The following is a 21,455-nucleotide window of genomic DNA, read 5'->3' as shown; positions in this document are numbered from 1 at the left end:
GAAGTATCTGAAGCAGGATTCCTCCTGAAATGAAGCAGGAGAGGTTTGAAGTGGGGGAGGAAGAGAGAAGTTGAGGAGGTCTAGGTCAGGTGACTTCAGGACAAGTAGGACAATGTGTGACTGGGGAAAGGACTAGAAAATAAAATTGGGGATTTTGGGAAAGTAGAAAACATTTGAAATCTGGGGAATGTGATAGAGAGCAAATTGTATTGAGGGACCCAGCCTGATGTTGGCAGTTGTTTTGGAGCTCCTCACCCTCTGTACAGCGTGTGATTTTCTGTTAGCCAAAATGTTATTCAGTTTTGGGGATGGGTCAGTATGAAGAGTGAAAGGAACAAAGGATTCTCGGGTGAAACTTAAATGTCCTTGAAATAACTAACCCTTGGGGATCAAGACTGGATAGAGCGGAGCAGCAGTGAAGGTGGAGGGGACTGGTCATTGAGGTTGTGGGAAACAAGTTTGGTAAGAATGGAAAGGAGGAGAATTAGAGTGTGACTAGAAAAGGGAATTTGATTTGCAGGTTTTGGAGCTGGAATAGTGCCAAATGCTCAGGCATGATTTGTCTAAACTGGTAAATAAATAAGAAAATGAAAATGTATGTAATTGGGGTTCCAGAGTATCAGAAATAGAAAAGATTTTGGTTTCCCTTCTTACTTGTCCAAGTAACTTTTATATACACATTTAAGATCCCATTATTCTATAATGCTTACAATCAAATGCAGGAGTATGTAAACATAAAAATATGAACATATGAGCATCAGAAATTACAATATATGTTACTTGATTAATTCCCAAATAAGTGGAATCTGAAATCTGAAATCCAGAGTGCTTCTAGAATTATTTTTATCTTACTATCATTTTGCTCATTAGTTCTATCAAAATGCACCCAGTAAGGGGTGGTGGGATCCATAATATGTATATATGTTTTCAAATTCAGAAGACTATGAAATATCAATTAGTCTGAGAATGTTTCATGGAGAATGATTTTAAGTCCTTGAAGTGTTTCTTACAGGAGATATATGAATATATTTATGTATCTAGAGGTATACACATATATGTCTATACCTACATACTCACAATCCAGGAGAAGGAATAAAATGAACAAAGGTAGGAAGACAGATTCCTGCATATGGTATTTAGAGGATCCCTGACTAGTTTGGGGTAGAAGATTCTGATAGTTTATTTTTTTAAGAGAAGGCTATAAAGAAGGTTCTCCCATGACAGGCTAAGGAGTTTGGACTTTATCAATATTATTGGTGAGCTGATGAAGATTTTTTTGAACCAAAATGCAATTCTGGTGATGATATTATATTGCTTTAGTAAGGGAATCTAGAGGCAGAAGACCATTTTAGGAAGCAACTTCTGTTGTCCATTAACAAGTGTTTTAAGTGCTTTCCGTATTCCAAGTTTGATGCTAGGTGATTGGGATACAAAGACAGTTCCTCTCCTAGGGATGAGGGGAATGACCAGAATCTGAATTAGTGTGGGGTCAGAGGAAATTAGAAAGGAAAAAATATATATTAGGAAGGAAAAATCTACAGAAACTGGTGAATGACTAGAAAAAAAGAATTAGGTTGAAAAATCAAGGATAACTGACATTTTAAAACTGATTTAATTGCCAATGTACATGAACGTGAATGAGATCTCTGGAGAGAGAGAGACAGAGAGAGTAAGGGTAAAAACTGAGTCCTGGGATAACTTATTTATAAGCAAATAGAAAAGAGCCACAGAGGAGTGGTCAGAGAGAACAAGAATAGTGTGGAGTTATGGAAAATAAAGGAAGAAAGGGTTTTAGAAAGTCGAAGGTAGTTATTAGTACTAGATATGATAAAAGGTCAAAGAAGGTAAAGACTGAGAGGGAGGGAAGTTGGTAGAGAATAAAGTATGTTGAATTTAGAATCAGAAGCTCTGGTTTTGGATCCTTTTTTTACTTCTTAAAGATCATTCTCTGGTCCTCAGTTTCTTCATCTATAAAACAAAAGAGTTGCCTTAGATGACTTTTAGGATTCCTTTCAGCTGTTAACTTTTGTCATCACCACAGGGGAGATGATCAGATTTTCCCAACTTTTGTTTAGTCTGTATATTTGAAACCCTATTTAATAGGGTGTAATGAGAGTTTATGCTTAAGAACAATTACTCTGTATTGTCAACATGATTTTTCATAGTTTCCAAAAGTTATAGTAACATTTTGGATATAGAAAGTCTATAGATGGTTTTATTGTGTAAGTTTTGGTAAATTGTGCTAATTTTATAATTTTTTTGAGAGGTAATTGGGGTTAAGTGACTTGCCTAGGGCCACACAACTAATATTATATTAAGTTGTCTAAGGCCAGATTTGAACTTGGGTTCTACTGACTCTAGGGCCAATGCTCTATCCACTGCTCTATTTAGCTGCCCCACAATTAATTTTTTTTAATTATTAAAAAAACTTTTTGCTGAGGCATTTGGGATTAAGTGACTTGCCCAGGGTCCCACAGCTAGGAAGTGTTAAGTGTTAAAGCCAGATTTAAATTCAGGTCCTCCTGACTTCAGGGTTGGTTCTTTATCCACTGTACTACCTAGCTGCCCCCACAATTTATTTTAAATTGGTAAAAATGGATAAATATGAACAGAAGTTTTCCACAATTGCTTGAATTTTCTTGTACATTCATATTGCTAAATAATGCATCATTAATTTTTCAAATATAGTAAAATTAACTCAAATTTCAGAAAATATCATTTATCAGCAGCAAAAATTTCTCCTGAAGTTAATTGTTTAATGTACCAATTCAGCTTTTCTCCAAAAAGGAGCTGTTTGGTAATAAAAAGGAGTCTCCGAGGTTGTTTTATGATTAATCTTAATAGGACCTTTTTGAACGTGATAAACAAGATTGTGGTTCTTCCTTCACTGTCCTGTATCTCTGGGCTGTCTCTCTGTATCTCTGTGTATGTCTGTCTCTCACACATACACACACACACACACACACACACACACACACTCTTCCTCTATTTATATGATATTTTTGTTTTCAAGGTGACTGCTTTACAAGACCAAACATCGCATTATCTTCAAGTTGCATCAAGTGTGCAGAAAGAGGCAGGAGCCTGGGAGAAGATGGAACCCTTAAGAGAAGTACAGGATGCACTAAATGTCCAGCTTCAGCCTATGAATACCCAGATCAAGTGTGGGTCTCCAGAGCCCGAGTTCCCACAAGAAAGAGGTGAGGAGCAAGGGGAAAGAAGAAAGTGAAGGGAAACTGATGAAGAGAATGGAGGTTGTTTTTCAGTCAGAATAGCATCTGGTTACTCAGTTTCTTGTCTACAATGGTTAAAAAGTATTCTGATTTACAGGATTTGCTATCAAAGAACATTGATTTAAATTCTAGCTTTGCCAATTCCTATCAGTGTAATTTTGGGCAAATTATGTAACTTGTCTGGATCTGGATTTTCTCTTTTATAAAGTGAGGGGATTATCTTTCAAGTCCCTTCCCATTTAAAATGGATGAGTCTATGAAGCAGTGGAGAGATGTATATATTAAAGTAAATTAGGTCAGAATTGTCACCATCTTTAACTTTTTACGGATAAGAGAAAATTACTCTCCTGATTGAGTTATCCACAGCAAATTTTGCTTTTTGTGGTTTTATTGACAACCTTAAAAAGCTATTATAAGGGCAGCTAGGTGGTGCAGTGGATAGAGTACCAGCCTCAAAGTCAGGAGGACCTGAGTTTAAATCTGGCCTCAGACACTTAACACCTGTGTGACCCTGGGCAAGTCACTTAACCTCAGACTGCCTCAGCCAAAAAAAAAAAAAGGCTATTATAGTATATTTGGTTTGTGCTTGGTTGACAAGCATTTATTAAGCCCCTACTGTGTTCTATATGTTGTGCTAAGTACTAAGTATGTAAAATAAGTAAAAAAACAATCTATCCTCTTAAGAAGCTCAGTCTAATGGGAAAGGCAACATGCAAATATCTTTGTACAAACAAGATAGTTTATATGGCATGAACTGGGATAATCAACAGAAGGAAAGCACTGGCTTCTGGTAGAAAAGGAAGGCATGGAAATCAGAAGGTAGGGTTGGAGAGGGGGAAACTATTCTAGTCATGGGAGACAGCCAGTGAAAAAAATGCAAGGAGTGGGAAATTCTTTGTTATATTTGAGGAAAAACAAAGAGGCTAATGTTACTGGATCACTAATCTGTGCAGGGAGGTAAGAAGACTGGAGAGAGACCATTGTACACAGAAACAATAGTTTGTTGACAATATAATCGACTATGAAAGACTTAGCTGCTGTTACTGTTGAGCAATACAGTGATCTCTGACAATTCTAAAAGATTTGTGATTAAAAAAAAATACTGTCTACTTCCAGAGACAGAACTGATGAACTCTGAGAGCCTATTGAAGCACATTTTTTCCTTTTTTTTTTTTTTTTTAAATTATCGCTTTTTATTTACAAAAGATATGCATGGGTAATTTTTCAACATTGACCCTTGCAAAACCTGTTCCAACTTTTCCCCTCCTTCCCCCCACCCCCTCCCCTAAATGGCAGGTAGTCCCATACATGTTAAATGTTAAAATATATGTTAAATTCAATATATGTATACATATTTATACAGTTATCTTGCTGCACAAGAAAAATTGGATCTAGAAAGAAAGAAAAAACCTGAGAAGAAAAACAAAAATGCAAGCAAACAATAACAGAGTGGAAATGCTACTTTGTGGTCCACACTCAGTTCCCATAGTTCTCGCTCTGGATATAGATGGCTCTCTTCATTGCTAAACAATTGAAACTGATTTGAATCATCTCGTTTTTTCCACTTTCTTTATTTTTCTTGCTTTTTTTTTTCCAACATGGCTATTAAGGAAATATATTTTACATAACTTTTCAACTTCACATATATAATTTGTATCATATTGCTTGCTTTCTCAACTAAAGGAAGGGATTGAATTTGGAACTGAAAATAAAAAAAATTAAAAATAATAAACAAAAAAATACCAGAAAGGGAGGAAGAGACCAGGTTATTAAAAAATTCTAAAGCTAGATGGATGATTTTCATATAGGAGGGGCCATTGGAATTTATTGAATAGATTAGTGTAATAGATATATGTGTTAGGAAGATCAATCTGACAACTCAGTGGAGGATAGATTAGGGAGAAGAGAGGCTTGGGAGAGGGATATCCACCAAAAGGTGAGTGCAATAGTTTAGGCATGAGGTGTTCAAACTCATACCAAGGTAACAGCAATGATATTGGAGAGACAAAAGCATATACTAGATATATCATGAAGGTAAAAAGGACAGTTCTTGATAAGGAGTGAGTGAGGAGTCAAGGATGATCCTTGGGTTTTGAGCCAGGGAAGATGATGCTTTAGGGCAGCAATAATGAGGTTAGAAAAAGGGAAGATCTAGGGGGAATGATAACAAGTTTAGTTTTGGGCATTTTGAGCTTAAGATGCCTGAGGAACATTTGGATGGCTAACAAGCATTTGGAGGTGAGACACTGAAGGTCAGGAAAGAGATTTGGGCTGGCTAGGTTAAATCCTTTAGAATCATCAGACCAGAGATGATGATTAATTCACCAAGAGAAATAGTGTTACTCCCAAAAAACTATTTTAATGACCTAGAAAAAATAACAACAAAGTTCATATGGAAAAACAAAAGGTCAAGAATTTCAAGGGAATTAATGAAAAAAAAATCAAATGATGGTGGCTTAGCTGTACCAGATCTAAAACTATACTATAGAGCAGCAGTTACCAAAACTATTTGGTATTGGCTAAGGAATAGATTAGTTGATCAGTGGAATAGATTAGGTTCAAGGGATAAAACAGTCAACAAATATAGCAACCTAGTCTTTGACAAACCCAAAGATCCCAGCTTTTGGGATAAGAACTTACTGTTTGATAAAAATTGCTGGGAAAATTGGAAACTACTTTGGCAGAAACTAGGCATTGATCCATACTTAACGCCGTACACCAAGATAAGGTCAAAATGGGTTCATGACCTAGGCATAAAGAATGAAATTATTAATAAATTAGAGGAACATAGGATAGTTTACCTCTCAGACCTGTGGAAGGGAAGGTTTTATGACCAAAGCAGAACTAGAGATCATTACTGATCACAAAATAGAAAATTTCGATTATACCAAACTGAAAAGTTTTTGTACAAACAAAACTAATGCAGACAAGATTAGAAGGAAGCAATAAACTGGGAAAATATTTTTACAGTCAAAGGTTCTGATAAAGGCCTCATTTCCAAAATATATAGAGAATTAACTCTAATTTATAAAAATCAAGCCATTCTCCAATTGAAAATGGTCAAAGGATATGAACAGACAATTCTCAGATGAAGAAATTGAAACTATTTCTAGTCATATGAAAAGATGCTCCAAGTCATTATTAATCAGAGAAATGCAAATTAAGACAACTCTAAGATACTACTACACACCTGTCAGATTGGCTAAGATGACAGGAAAAATAATGATGATTGTTGGAGGGATGTGGGAAAACTGGGACATTGATTCATTGTTGGTGGAGTTGTGAACGAATCCAACCATTTTGGAGAGTAGTTTGAACTATGCTCAAAAAGTTATCAAACTGTGCATACCCTTTGATCCAGCAGTGTTACTACTGGATTATATCCCAAAGAGATTATAAAGAAGGAAAGGGACCTGTATGTGCACGAATGTTTGTGGCAGCCCTTTTGTAGTGGCTAGAAACTGGAAACTGAATGGATGTCCATCAGTTGGAGAATGGCTGAATAAATTGTGGTATATGAAAATTATGGAATATTACTGTTCTGTAAGAAATGACCAACAGGATGATTTCAGAAAGGCCTGGAGAGACTTACACGAACTGATGCTAAGTGAAATGAGCAGGACCAGGAGATCATTATATACTTCAACAACAATACTAGATGATGACTAGTCCTGATGGATCAGGCCATCCTCAGCAACGAGATCAACCAAATCATTTCTAATGGAGCAGTAATGAACTGAACTAACTATACCCAGAAAAAGAACTCTGGGAGATGACTAAAAACCATTACATTGAATTCTAGTCCCTATATTTATGCACACCTGCATCTTTGATTTCCTTCACAAGCTAATTGTACAATAATTCAGAGTCTGATTCTTTTTGTACAGCAAAATAATGTTTTGGTCATGTATACTTATTGTGTGTCTAAGTTATATTTTAATATATTTAACATCTACTGGTCATCCTGCCATTTAGGGGGGGGTGGGGGTAAGAGGTGAAAAATTGGAACAAGAGGTTTGGCAATTGTTAATGCTGTAAAGTTACCATGTATATATCCTGTAAATTAAAGGCTATTAAATAAAAAAAAAAAAAAAAAAAAAAAAAAAAAAAGAGAAATAGTGTTGAGGGAGAAAAGAGGGCACAGAATAAAGCTTTGGAGGATGCCTGAAGTTAGTGTCGACCTGGATAAATGCCCCATAAAGAAGATTGAGAAGGAACAGTCAGGAGGAAAAGCAGGAGGGAGCAGAGCGAGTAAAACCTAGAGAGGAGAGAGAGTGACTGACATTGTCAAGACCATAGAGTTCCAGAAGGTTGAAGACAGGTCAGTCATTAATTCTGACAATTAAAAGAACCTTTGTTACTCAGGAGAGAACAATTTCAGTTGATGAGTTGATGAGGTCAGAAGCCAGAATGCAGAGAGTTAAAAAGAGTGCTAGAAAAGGAAGTTGAGGCATCTGTTATAAAAGAGCATCCCAAGGAGTTTAGCTAAGAAAGGGAGGAAAAATATAGGATGATATCTTGTGAGAAGGGACACATCAAGTGAGATTTTTTTGAGGATAGAGGAGACACGGACAAGCTGGCCCAAAAAAAGCAGCCAGTAGACAGGGAAGAATGAGGATGACTCAGGGCACACTGTTACAGGAGACAAGAAAAAATGGGACCCTTTCAGCAAGTAAAGTGGTGAGCCTTGGTAAGTGGAAGAGCTGTCTCTTCATGAGAGCTAGCAGTAAATCTAACGGCAGAAGATATCTGAGTAGTCTGAGAGGAGGAAGGAAGTCAAAAGAAGGAGGTCTTGACATTTGGCCTCAATTTTTTTCCCTTTTTTTATAATAGCTTTTTATTTTTCAAAATACATGCAAAGATAGTTTTCAGCATTTAGCCTTTTTATGTTTAATCATTTTTAAAAAATTATTTTAATTAATTAATTTTTTTTATTAAAGCTTTATGTTTTTCAAAATGGACAATTCTTCAACATTAGCCCTTGCAAAAAAACCCAAAAAAACCCCTGTATTCCAATTCCTTCCCCTTTCCTCATGCCCTCCCCCAAATGGCAAGTAGTCCAATATATGTTAAACATAGTATAAATATATATTTAATTCAATTAATGTGTACATATTTATGCAATTATCATGCTGCACAAGAAAAAAGAGAAGCAAAATAAAATGCAAACAGCAACAAAAAGAGTGAAAATTCAGCATTCATCTTTGCAAAACCTTGTATTCCAAATATTTCTCCCTCCCTCCCCACTTTGTCCCTCTCCTAGACAGCAAGTGATCCCATAAAAGTTAAACATGTGTGATTCTTCTAAACATATTTTTCACACTTATCAAGCTACAGGAGAAAAATCAGATCAAAAAGGGAAAAAAAGTGAAAAAGGAAAAAAAAAAAAACCAAGGCAAAAAATATCCCCCCAAAAAGGTGAAAATACTATGCCCTGATCCACATTCAGACTCCATAGTCCTTTCTCTGGATATGGATTGCTCTTTCCATCCCAAATCTAATGGAATTGCTTTGAATCACCTCATTGTTGAAAAGAGCCAAGTCCATCACCATTGATGATCACAAAATCTTGTTGTTGTGTACAGCGATCTCCTGGTTCTGCTCACTTCACTCAGCATCAGTTCACATAAGTCTCTTCAGTCCTCTCTGAAATCCTCCTGCTGATCATTTCTTACAGAACAATAATATTCCATAACATTCATTTCCATAACTTATTCAGCCATTTTCCAAGTGGATGGGCATTCACTCAGTTTCCAGTTCGTTGTCACTATGGAAAGGGCTGTCACAAACAGTTTTGCACATGTAGGTCCCTTTCCCTTCTTTTAAGATCTTTTTGGAATATAAGCCCAGTAGAAACACTGTGCTGGGTCAAAGAGTATGGGTATTTTTATAGCCCCTTTGGTCATAGTTCCAAATTGCTGTCCAGAATATCTGAATCCCTTCACAACTCCATCAACCATGTATTAGTGTCCTAGTTTTCTCACATCCCCTCCAACATTTATCATTATGTTTTCCTCTCATTTTAGCCATTCTGAGAGTTGTGAAGTGGTACCTCAGAATTGTCTTGATTTCTGTTTCTCTGATCAATAGTAATTTAGAACATTTTTTCATCTGACTAGAAATGGCTTTAATTTCTTCATCTGAAAAATTATTTGTTCATATCCTTTTTCCATTCATCAATTGGGGAATGTTTTGTATTCTTATAAATTTGAGTTAATTATATATTTTAGAAATGATGGCCTCAGTTTTTCATTGAAATATCAGCCAAGATTCTCAATTGAGAGTCAGAGTCTAGGAGTCATTGGAAATTTGAAAAGGGATGAAAAGTTTTAACTAAGATGCTGTTGTGAGTGGAATAGTGAATTGACTTAGAAAGTCTAAAAGGAATCCCTTAGTGTAGTGAGAGGCCGATTGAGGTTATGTAACATAAATTTGAGGCATCTAGGTAGCACAGTGAATAGAGCACTGAGCCTGGAGTCACGGAGCCCTAAATTCAAATCCTATCTCAGATACTTGCTGCATGATCTTGGGCAAGTCACTTAATGACTGTTTGCCTTACTCCCCTAGAGAATGAAATGGCAAACTGCCTTGGGATCTTTGCTAAGAAAGCCCCTTATGAGATCATGAAGTCAGACTGATAACAGACATAAATTTGTAGTAAACCCAGGCAGCTTAGTTCCATAATTTTTTCCACCTTCTTTTAGCAGTGGGAGTGAAGGCAGAGGTGGATGGCAGAAGAAATCTAAAGCCAACCCTTAGGTCAAGATTAGTGATAAGATGAGACTTCAGAGGATTTGAAAAAAGAGAAAAGCTGATTTGGTTCACCAGGTGATCAAAATGAGTGAGGCTTCCTGAGTTTCTCTCCTCCCACCTCCAACTTTCTTTATGCATTGTGAATCCCTTGAGAGCAGGGATTGTCTTTTATCTGTTTGTACTTGTCATCCCACCATTTAACAAAGTATGTTCCATTCTGAAGATTCTTAAATTCTTATTGACTTGGGAGTCAGGGAGAGAAAGGGAGATGTGGGCATTAAATTTTCCCACCTACAATAAGAGACTAAGGCAGGGCTTTGAGCTAGTGGCACTTTATTAAAGAGTCCATGGTTGCCTCCAATGAAGTGGACCTCAGATCTTCCTTACTTTCCTGCCAGTACCTTATTTTTATATTTATATCTATCTATGTATATATCTAGACAGCTATACTAAATACAGAGTAATTCCATTGATTGACATATGACAACAAAGCTAAAATAAGCAGAATAAGATGTCAGCAGGTAACAAGTTGGGTGACACAAGGAGTATCTTGACACAAGGGTTCTGCTTAGGTTAGGCAGGAGAAGATGGTCTGAGTTATCTGTCAGTGATCTAAGTGGTCATAAGATGGTCAGCTGCTCCTGTTGGAGAAGAGAGAATGGTCTAGAAGTACAAAAATACACTGGAACATTTTCAATGTAGTTGAGTCACCTCTGCATACTGGGCTTGGTCACCATGACAAGTGTTAGAAACAAGCTGACTCCAGAAGTCAGGTAACAAAGAAATTTTATTGAGTGAGAGAAAGTCCAGAGGAACTGGACATTTCTGGCCAGAAATGGATTCCTCTCTGATGGGAGGAGGGAGCACTAAGAACAGGAGCAGGCAAGCTTCATACTGTTAGTTCCTTGCAGTTCCTTTCCCAAAGAATGTTCCTCTTAAGTCAGTTCCTCTTAGGGTTACATCATTTCTTACATGCTACTCCTAAACATGTGCCTCTTCCTTGTCATATATCTTATGATCTGTTAATGAGATTCTAATTCTGTTTGGGGTGTGTTGGCTTATATGCATGAGGCTTATTAAGCAGGCACAATAAAGAAAAGCTTTATGGTCCTTGAACCTGATCAATTTAAACCAGTTTTTACCCTAGACATCTTTATCAAAAGTTTGGAGCCAAGTGAATCTCTTCTCCTGAAAGCTCATTGGACAGAGATACTTATTATCTTCCATTACCTTGAGGCTTACAACATTCCATGGAAATTTAGCTTTTCAATATTTCTTATTGTCTCATTGAATTTTAGCTGTTCTGTGGAAAGAACCCTAGTTTGCCTCTCACATAAGGAAAAACAAGAATGAAGGGCCTCTGATAACTTAGCAAGTGAACTTAGAATCTGCAGTTCACAGCTCTGAGGCCTAATAATCACTACTGTTATATAGAATGATATCAAATTGATTTATACTGATTTTATTTATTTATTTATACTGATACTTTATACTGATTGGAATAGAGTATGCATCTAAATGCATCCATCTCAGAGAGATGGAAAGAGAATAGAAGAGGGAAGAGGAGGGGAGGAAAAGAGAAAGATTCTGGCATGTTTCTAGACAAATGAAGTTCTCTGTTACAACTACATAGTTCTTTTTTTGTTATTTTATTTTCATAAAACCAATCCTTAGTTTTATTTACTAGTTTTAATAGTTTTTTTACATTCTTTTTTTCTTATTTTCCCCAGGTACATGTAAAACAACATTTTGTTGTTGTTGTTTTGGTTATACATGTACATTCCTTTTTTAAATATTTCCATATGAATCAAGTTTGGAGAGAAAAGTCAGAACAAAAGAGAAAAACCATGAGGAAAAAAACAGAAGAAGACAAAGTGAACATAGTATGTGTTGATTTATATTCAGATTCCATAGTTCTTTCTTTAGATGCAAATGGGATTTATTGGGATTGCCTGGATCATTGAATTGCTGAGAAGAATCAGGTTCATCATAGTTGATCATCACAGAATCTTGCTATGTGCAATGTTTTCCTGGTTTTGCTTGTTTTACTCAGCATCAGTTCATGTAAATCTTTCCAGGCCTTTCTAAAATTGGCTTGTTCATTATTTTTTATAGAACAATAAAACTTTATTACTTTTCTTTTTCTTTTTCTTTCTTTTTTTTGCAGGGGGAGGGGGAAAGTTTAAGTGACTTGCCCATGTCACACAGCTAGGATGTCTTAAGTGTCTGAGGCTGGATTTGAATTTGGGTCCTCCTGACTCCAGGGCTGGTGTTCTATTTACTGTACCAGCTAGTTGTCCCCTGTTATTTTCATATACCATAATTTATTTAACTATTTCCTAGTTGATAAATGGTAAATTTAGTTGATAGATGATAAAATTTCCAAGTCTTTGCTACCACAAAAAGAGCTGTTAAAAACATTTTTGCACATGTGGAGCCTTTTCCCTTTTTTATGATTTCTTTGGGATACAGGCCCAGTAGTGACACTGCTAAATAAAAGAATATGCACAGTTTGATAGCCCTTTGGGCAGAGTTCCAAATTGCTCTCCAGAATGATTGGATCATTTCACAACTCCACCAAAAATGCAGTAGTGTTCCAGTTTTCCCACAGCCCCTCCAATATGTATCATTTTCCCGTCATCTTAGCCATTCTGAAAGTTGTAAAGTGTACTTCAGTGTTGTCTTGGTTTGCATTTCTCTGATCAATAGTGATTTAGAGCATTTTTTATATGATTAAAAATAGCTTTAATTTCTTTATCTGAAAATTGTCTCTTCATATCTTTTGACCATTTATCAGTTGAGGAATGACTTGTATTATAAATTTGACTTGGTTCTTTATATTTATTAGAAATGAAGCCTTTATCAGAAACACTGGTTGAAATTTTTTCCCCCCAGCATTCTGTTTTTCTTTTAATCTTGACTGTATTAGTTTTGTTTTTGCAAAACCTTTTTTAATTTAATGTAATCAGTTATCCATTTTGCATTTCATAATGTTCTCTAGTTCTTCTTTGGCCATAAATTTCTCTCTTTTCCAAAGATCTGATAGGTAAACTATCTCTTGACAACTATATCGTTGGGGTATAAGCCCAGTAGTAGCACTGCTGGATCAAAGGGTATGCACAGTTTGATAACTTTTGGGGCATAATTCCAGATTGCTTTCCAGAATGGTTGGATGTAGTCACAATTCCACCAACAATGTATTAGTGTCCCAGTTTTCCCACATCCTCTCCAACATTCTGTGTTAATCTTTCCCTGTCATTCTAGCCAATCTGACAGGTGTGTAGTAGTATCTCAGAGTTGTCTTAATTTGCATTATTCTGATTAATAATGACTTGGAGCATCTTTTCATATGGCTAGAAATAGTTTCAATTTCTTCATCTGAGAATTGTCTGTTTATATCCTTTGACCATTTACCAATTGGAGAATGGCTTGATTTCTTATAAATTAGAGTCAATTCTCTATATATTTTGGAAATGAGGCCTTTATCAGAAACTTTGACTGTAAAAATGCTTTCCCAGTTTATTGTTTCCCTTCTAATCTTGCCTGCATTAGTTTTGTTTGTACAAAAACTTTTCAATTTGATATAATCAAAATTTTCTATTTTGTAGTCAATAGTGATCTCTAATTCTTCTTTGGTCATAAATTCCTTCCTCTTCCACAGGTCTGAGAGGTAAACTATCCTATGCTTGTCCAATTTATTTATAATCTCATTCTTTATGCCTAGATCATGAACCCATTTTGACCTCTCTTGGTGTATGGTGTTAAGTGTGGGTTAATACGTAGTTTCTGCCATACTAATTTCCAATTTTCCCAGCAATTTTTGTCAAATAATGCATTCTTATCCCCAAAACTGGGGTCTTTGGGTTTGTCAACTACATCATTCTTAAAGAAAAAAAACAAAAACAAGCCCTACTTCAACATTCTAGACTTGTGATCTGTTTTCCAAATTGCTCATTTCATTCTTTCTGTCCAGATAGTTTGTAGTATATTCCAATGACAATATCAATGCTGTTTTAATCTGTCTTTATTAAAGAAAAATATTCATAATGTATATTCTGTGTTTTTGGTACAAATCTTCAAGAAATAGTTTAATTTAATATTAAATAGAATATCCAAGCCAAAAATGGCTTGGAGAGAACAATCCAAACTGGCATAGTCTCCCAACAAAACTCTTTAGTCCTAGAAGATTTGAGATACCATTTATAAAAATGTGAACCAATGAAAAAAATGTGGATTAAAATTCAGTTTGGGGTTTAACATTTTAAATCAATAGTCATCATTCATCCTTCCTTGGACAGTCCCTCTTAGATTGTCTTTTGGGATCAACTGAAGGAATCCCTTGGGCCCTTCCTGTCCTAAGTATCTTATTAAATCCTTCTTGGTAGAGAAGGTCAGGTCTTGCCACTAGTTGCTGAGGGATGGGTCAGAAACCTAATTAACAAATGCTCCTGTTCTAAGTTTTGGTTACTATCTTTAATCCTTTTCCCTAAGAAAGACTCTGACCTCTAACCTTCCTTAAACTTGTTTTGTATCTAACTCCTCTTTAAACAGGGAGGTCTGGAAAAGCTTTTTTTTTTTTTTTTTTTTTTTTTTTTTTTTTTTTTTTTTTTTAATATATGCTCTCACATTTCTCTGTGTCATGTTTCCTTCTTTTGGTTTCTGGATTTTCTCACCCAAGTGTATCCTGTTAATATGCCATGAACTCTACCCCCCCATACTCCTCCCACCTCATCCCAGTCTCTTTTCTGTCCTGTTGCTTTCAGATAAGCTATATTTACTCTTGTGGAGCCTGTGGCAGACCTTAGTCTCATTCAGCCCAGCCTCAGTAGTACCTGAGAGGTCAAATTTGCCTTCTGGAGGTAGGGGCTGTAATCTGTCTGACTTTATAGTTGTGCATAAGACAGTGGAGACTATGGAATTTTTTCCTCCTCTTTTGGATTTTTGTTTTCTATGATATTCTGGCCATTTTTAGTTCCTCCTAAAATGTAGTTAATCTCCGTGGTCTCTAATTAGTCAGCAGTTTTCTCTCCTTTCTTTCCTCTTCCACTTATAGCCCCTTTGAATAGATTTACAAGAAATCAGGCATCTGTCTTTTTAATAATCCTTGTTAGGTGTATATACCCCAAGTGACAGCTGCTGGACCCCATGAGCTAACATGGATTGCAGAACTGAAGGGTTATCATGGATGTGTTCTATGGTACAGGACTGAGATGTCCCTCTTTGCCCAGTCCCACTGGCATGGTAAACAAGCATTCGTGAAGTCCTTACTATGTGCCAGGCTGGGGAGAGAAATACAAATGCAAATACATTCTATGAGGTGTAGGGAGTGGGGGAAGAGAACGCAGAAGCCTGGGGAGCAAGCCAAGTGACCCCGCTGGTGTAAGGGTCTAGGTCTAGAAAGCCTTTGGAGGAGCTCGCCAGGAGAGAAGGAAACTGGCATGGTGGAGGGATGTTCCCGGTTTAGGAGGCCCCAAGGTTAGCTTGCAGCTGAGGTGTGGTAGGCAGAGTCCAGAGCATCAAGAGCCAGCTGACCTGGGCCTCTCTCTATAATGAAGCCTCCAAGAGGAGCTCAGAAGTGGAAGAAGGAAGCTGGTGTGGGAAACAAATATTCCAGGGTAAGAAGACTTTTGGGCAACTACAAATGAATGGAAGTTCCAGTCAGCATATGAAAAAACTGGTCTGGTCACAACTTTGTATTTTATCCTTTTTTGTTGTTTGCTTTTTTTTTCCTCATTGTTTTCTCTTTTTTGATCTGATTTTTCTTGTGCTGCATGTAAATGTGTAAATGTGTTTAGAAGAATTGCACATGTTTAACCTATATTGGATTTCTTGTTGCCTAGGGCATAGGGGAGGTGGGGAAGGAAGGAGAAAAATATGGATCATAAAGTTTTGCAAGGGTGAATGTTGAAAACCAACTTTGCATATTTTTGAAAAATAAAAAGTTATTATTAAAAAAAGAAAGAAAAAAGTCATGAAATGGAAACTGTTTCATTATCCTTACTACCTATCTGTTCAGTCTCTTGTTTTATATCCCCTCTCCCCCTTATATTTCCCATCCTTGCAAAGTTCATTTTCACCAAACTCCAGTTTTTTAGTTCTAGTTTGTAATATTATCCTGATTCACTCATCCATATTTTCCCCCTCTTTAATGTTTTATTGATAATATTTTTTTCATCACACTCAGTTTCTAAGTCCTCACTCTCCCTTGTAACTTAAAGTATACAGATGAGCAAAACACATTACATTGTCCTTGCCTGACAATATGTGGCTCATTCCATGTCTATTATTTGCCAGCTCTCTGCTGAGAGATGCATGCCTTTATCAGCTATGCTCTCAAGTTAGGTCACTCTACTACTCAGAGTTCTGAAATCCTTGAACATTATTTTTCTTTATATCTTGGTGATCATGTAAATTGTTCTTTGGAGTTTGCTTCATTCTTTATGAACTGTTATTTATAAAAGGCTTCTCAAGATTTTTCTGAGTGCTTTATATTGATGATATTCCATCATTCTTCATGTGATGAGTACCCACTTCCTTCAAATTCTTTGTTATAATAACATGTACATTATAAAAATATGTTATAAATATTTTGTATATGAAACCATTCCCTCTGTCTTTCGTTTCCTACATTCTCTGATTTGTTTCTTCTTATTGTTGCAGACTGGCAAATTTTTTTTTTTGTGCTATACTGTCCTCTCTGCCAAATAAATACCTCTTGCCTGACTCTCTCAGTTGGCACCTGTGTTTTCATTCTTGTTTCCTGTTGCTATTCCCTCTAGATTGAGATGACTGTTTGTAAAAGCTCACTGAAACAAGTATAGACTGTATGCATTTTTTACACAGAATAAAATTTAATTTTAACTACTCTGTTTCTAAGAGGCAATGTGATTTTGTTGAAATTTTGGTGGATTTAAATCTGGATTTTAGTCCCAGCTTTACAACCCACTAATTGTGTGACATTGATAAAGTTATTTAATCTCTCTTGGAGTCTTTCGCCATCTGTAAAAAAGGAAGTTGAAATAGATTGCCTCTAAAAACCCTTCCCACTCTAAATTTGTGATTTTATTATTGAAATTGGGAAGGGGATCCCAAAAGTTTGGGGTCATAGACCAGTGTAGCGAGGTGTCTCAAAAGAATTTGCAGGTTTGAACCCATTTCCTGGTCAAAGGGCAAAGTTTTATTGTAATTATGATGCCGTTACAAGCAGACTAAATTCCAAGAAAATTTTAAAAAGTTCTAAAAAAAGAGGAGACAGCTTTATCCAGCTCTCTATCATAAACATGCTAATTGCATGGCCCAGAAGTAGGGCCAGGGCCAGGGAGTGATTTCCGTCTTCAGATTTTATTTCTCACTGACCAGATTTATCAGTCAGCAGTGAATTGAAGAGTGGTCTATTCAGAATCAGACAAATTCTTAGATTGGGAATGTGGGAATTCTCTTAGGCAGACTCTAAAGCCAGAAGATTTAGGATTACTGACTTATTGTTAGAACAGAACTCATCCTCCTCTCCACCCTCCCCCACCTAAAATGAGAGGACCTCAAAATCATCATTCTATTACATTATCACCTTTTATCCTTTTTTTCCCTACTATGTAGAAATAAGGTTAATCATATTTCCTGCTTATGAAAAGGATGGTTGTAATAACCAAAACAAGTAAGGCATATAAAAGACCTTGGAGATATGAAACTTTGTTAATATTCCTTTTAAGAAGGATCTTCTCCCAGCATATGACATTTGTATTTTCTATTGATCATTTCAGATTTTGAAACTTATACCAAATGGTCCCTTCCAAAGCAGGAATTTTCTGAAGAAGGGGAATCACAGGAGAGGATATCTGGAACCCTCCCAATGGATGTTTCCAAGAGAACCAAGATTGGAGAAGCTTTTGAATGTGAAGGTACTTTGGACACGCAGCAATCCCTTTCCCGGGATGGAAATTTTATGGTAACAACCTTCTCTTCTGGAAAAATTCCCTTAGGAGAGAATGGCCATAAATATGAGTGTCTGACTAGTTGCCGGATGAACTCAGATCTGGTTATACATACAGCAGAGAAACCCTATATATCTGCTACAAATGACCAAAACTTTAAACAGAATTCATCTTCTAATGTGAATCAAAAAGATCCAGCTTTCAAGAAGCCTTATGAATGTAATGAATGTGAGAAAACCTTTAAACAGAACTCGGGTCTTAGAAAACATCAAAGAATTCATATGGGAGTGAAACCCTACAAATGTACTCAATGTGGGAAAGCATTTAGACAAAGTTCTGATCTTAGGAAGCATCAAAGAATTCATACAGGAGAGAAACCCTATTCATGTGGTGAATGTGGGAAAGCCTTCAGGGGAAGCTCAGACCTTATTCAGCATCAAAGAATTCACACTGGAAATAAACCCTATGAATGTAGTGAATGTGGAGAAGCTTTTAGTAGGAGCTCACACCTTGTTCAACATAGAAGAATTCATACTGGAGAAAAACCCTATCACTGCAGGGAATGTGGGAAAGCTTTCAGTCAGATCTCTTCCCTTATTCAACATCAGAGAATTCATACTGGAGAGAAACCCTATGGATGTAATGAATGTGGAAGAGCCTTCTATCACAGCTCTAATCTTACTCAGCATCAGAGAATTCACACTGGAGAGAAGCCCTATCAATGCAGAGAATGTGGGAAAGCCTTCAGGCATACATCTGGTCTTGTGACTCATCAGAGAGTACACACCAGAGTTTAACCTTGTGCACATTTTGAATTGAGCAATCTTTCTACAACTTGATGTTACTGAATATCAGAAAATGCATCCTGCAATCAAAATCCCAAAAAATAATTGTGAGCTCCTCAAGGACAAAGCCTATGTTTCTTACTGTGTATGGCTGTCACCTGAGTTCCATGTGCCTATGAAACCTTTCCTAAGATTTATTTTATTATTGAATAATCTATGTTTCTTGCTATTTGGTATTTACTGTTATTTTTGTCAGTAGTTACCTTATAAGGGGGGGTGTATAGGATTTTTGCCTTTTCAGAAGAATGGAATTCATATCCCAGGAAAATGAAGGTTGCATTTCAGAGGATCAAGACAGGTTTTGGTGGTCAGTGCCCTCTCCTCAGGATGTATAATATAAATGATAACTGAGTTCTCTGAAATGAATTTGGGACAATTTTTTAGTAAAGTCTAAGTTAGTTACTGGCCTAGAAGATAATAGGATGCCAGCTATTTAAGGTTCACAGTGATTTTGACCTCTGTCTAGGAAAAGAGTGTGGCTCTTGAGGCAGATAAAAATAATGTTCAGCATAATAAATAGTCCTGATATTAGTTATTGATTACTAACTCCTTTTTTCCCTTAGCCAGAAATTATCTTATATCATGAGGTTTCAGTCCTGAGAACCACATCCCTCAGTCTACCTGGCCTATTGGGACCTCTTACTTCCTTACTGGGCTTCTTCAGGGAAAGAGTGGTTAAGGTATTTCCCATTTTCTCTCAGGTTAATGCTGAATAATCATGATTTAGAAGAGGAGTTTCTGGCTCAGTTCCAAAAAAATAGGTACCCTGTCTATGGATATTCTAGGCTTCAGCTCTAAGAAGGCAACTTCTTTGTCCCTGGAAATCCTAGTTGTCCATGGTACTGTGGGTTTGAATTGTGTGACTTCATTTTTTTTTCTTGATTTGTGATTCTATAGACTTTTTAATGCTATGGTGTTAGAAAGACATTTTTCTTTGTACCTTTTTTTGATCAGTCAGTGCCCTAAAAGCTGTTGCTTCAGAGAAGTGGGTCTTAGGTGTGCTGTGTGTATGGATGCATTGTGAGTACATGTTTATCTTTGTTGGCTACCCAGCATTTTTTTCCTTTGTGGTCTCCTTTTCATAGCTTACCATCAGTAATTAGCCTTATCCTTACTCCGAACAAAGCAGAACTTGCTTTGGTATGGGTATGGTATTACATAGCTTGAATTGTCTCCAAACATCAGAATATGTTACTGCTTTTCAATCCATCCTGTTAGGGGGATGTTGTCCTGAGAATTTAGAAGAAGGTGCTGGTAACCGTATCAGCAGAGCTCAGCTTGGACAAGCTCAAGGATAGGCCACCAGTGTGGATGCATTGGCAACTGATCAGTCCTGAACTCAGCTGTGGAGCATCCCTTCCACTAACTTAGGGAAATGGTATCATGGCCATTTTGTGATGGAGTAGTCAGCAGTCTCTGTATGTAGAACTAGTTCTTATAGGTCAGTTAAACAATAACATTAGCACTTGCCTAGGATATGAAAATATCAAGCAGAGGGCCAAAATAAAAATACTAAAATACTAAAAGGGTTATGACCCATTCCTCAGTCACTATAGAATTCTTATTCTAACAATGATGTTTTTGATAGTGGGATATAGAGTTGCTGGTAGTTGGAGTATATAATCAGGACTGTAAGGCCTAGGATTGAGATGGGAGGTAAGGCAGTTTAATTCTAACATCTATTAATCTAGCTCCTGGGCATAAAATGTTTTAATATGTATTTTATTTTCCCTTTTTGGTAAATTTTTTATTCATTTTAAACTTAAATGCAGAATGAGAAAAGAAAAAAAGAACATTTCCATGTATTCAGCAGAACATATGAGAAGATTCAATACAAAACAATAAATTTCCATTTTAAGGAAGACTAATAAATACTACAGATTGTTTTTAAAGTTACCCAGCTTTTCTCTGCCTCCATGTATGTATTCTTTTGTTCTTTGTTGTACACTTTTTGTTTTATTTTTTCTTATTCTCCCCCACTAAAGAAGGCTTTAATTCAACATGGGTATATATAATGTGTATATGCACACACATACATAGATTTATCTATAAACCTACACATATATATACATATGTGTGAGACTGTGCTATGTATATTCCACTTGTCATCTCTTTCTCTGGAGGTGGATAGCATTTTCCTTTATAGATCCAAGCCTTCCCATGTTTTTTTCTAAATCAACCAGTTCATCATTTCCTATATCACAGTAGTATTTCAACACAATAAGAATCATATTTAAGATCGTCCATCCAACTTTTCCCTCCAATTTTCTGTATTCCTTCTGTTCTTGGTTACATTGGTTTTATTTACACAAGAAAATTTTAATTTAAAATAATGAAAATACTCTCACCTTATAACATAGTTTAAGGTCTGATACTACTGAATTTCTTTCCTTTATATTTTTTTTTGTATTTAGTATTTTATATTTTTTCCCATTTAACATATACAGCAATTTTTAACATTTTTTTAGAACTTTGAGTTCCAGATTCTCTACCTTCATCCCTTCCAACCCTCTTTTATTGAGGAAGCAAGGAATTTGATATAGGTTATACATGTCATACAAAATATTTTCATAGTAGCTATAGTGTAAAAAGATAGACAAAAAAAAACCCCAAGAGAAATAAAGCAAAAAAATATGCTTCAGTCTGTATTCAGTCACTATCAGTTCTTTCTCTGAGGATGAATAGCATTTTTC

General features: G+C 36.2%; 1 protein-coding gene across 2 annotated transcripts in view; it reads left to right on the top strand.

Annotated features, from left to right (window-relative positions):
* The window catches only part of LOC100920962 (zinc finger and SCAN domain-containing protein 30-like), an 82,299-nt gene extending 61,108 nt beyond the window's left edge, over nucleotides 1–21,191 (top strand). For both annotated transcript variants that reach the window (XM_031945755.1, XM_023497795.2), the window contains exons 3-4: nucleotides 3,014–3,200; nucleotides 17,747–21,191. In XM_031945755.1, the coding sequence (XP_031801615.1) occupies nucleotides 3,014–3,200; nucleotides 17,747–18,714 (1,155 nt within the window). In that variant the 3' untranslated portion in view covers nucleotides 18,715–21,191. The remainder of the gene's footprint in view (nucleotides 1–3,013; nucleotides 3,201–17,746) is intronic.
* The last annotated feature ends 264 nt before the right edge of the window (nucleotides 21,192–21,455 follow it).

Source organism: Sarcophilus harrisii, chromosome 1 (genome assembly GCF_902635505.1).
Source record: "Sarcophilus harrisii chromosome 1, mSarHar1.11, whole genome shotgun sequence".
NCBI lineage: Eukaryota > Metazoa > Chordata > Mammalia > Dasyuromorphia > Dasyuridae > Sarcophilus > Sarcophilus harrisii.
The sequence above is the reverse complement of the archived record's forward strand: the minus strand, read 5'-3'. Positions and strand labels throughout refer to the sequence as shown.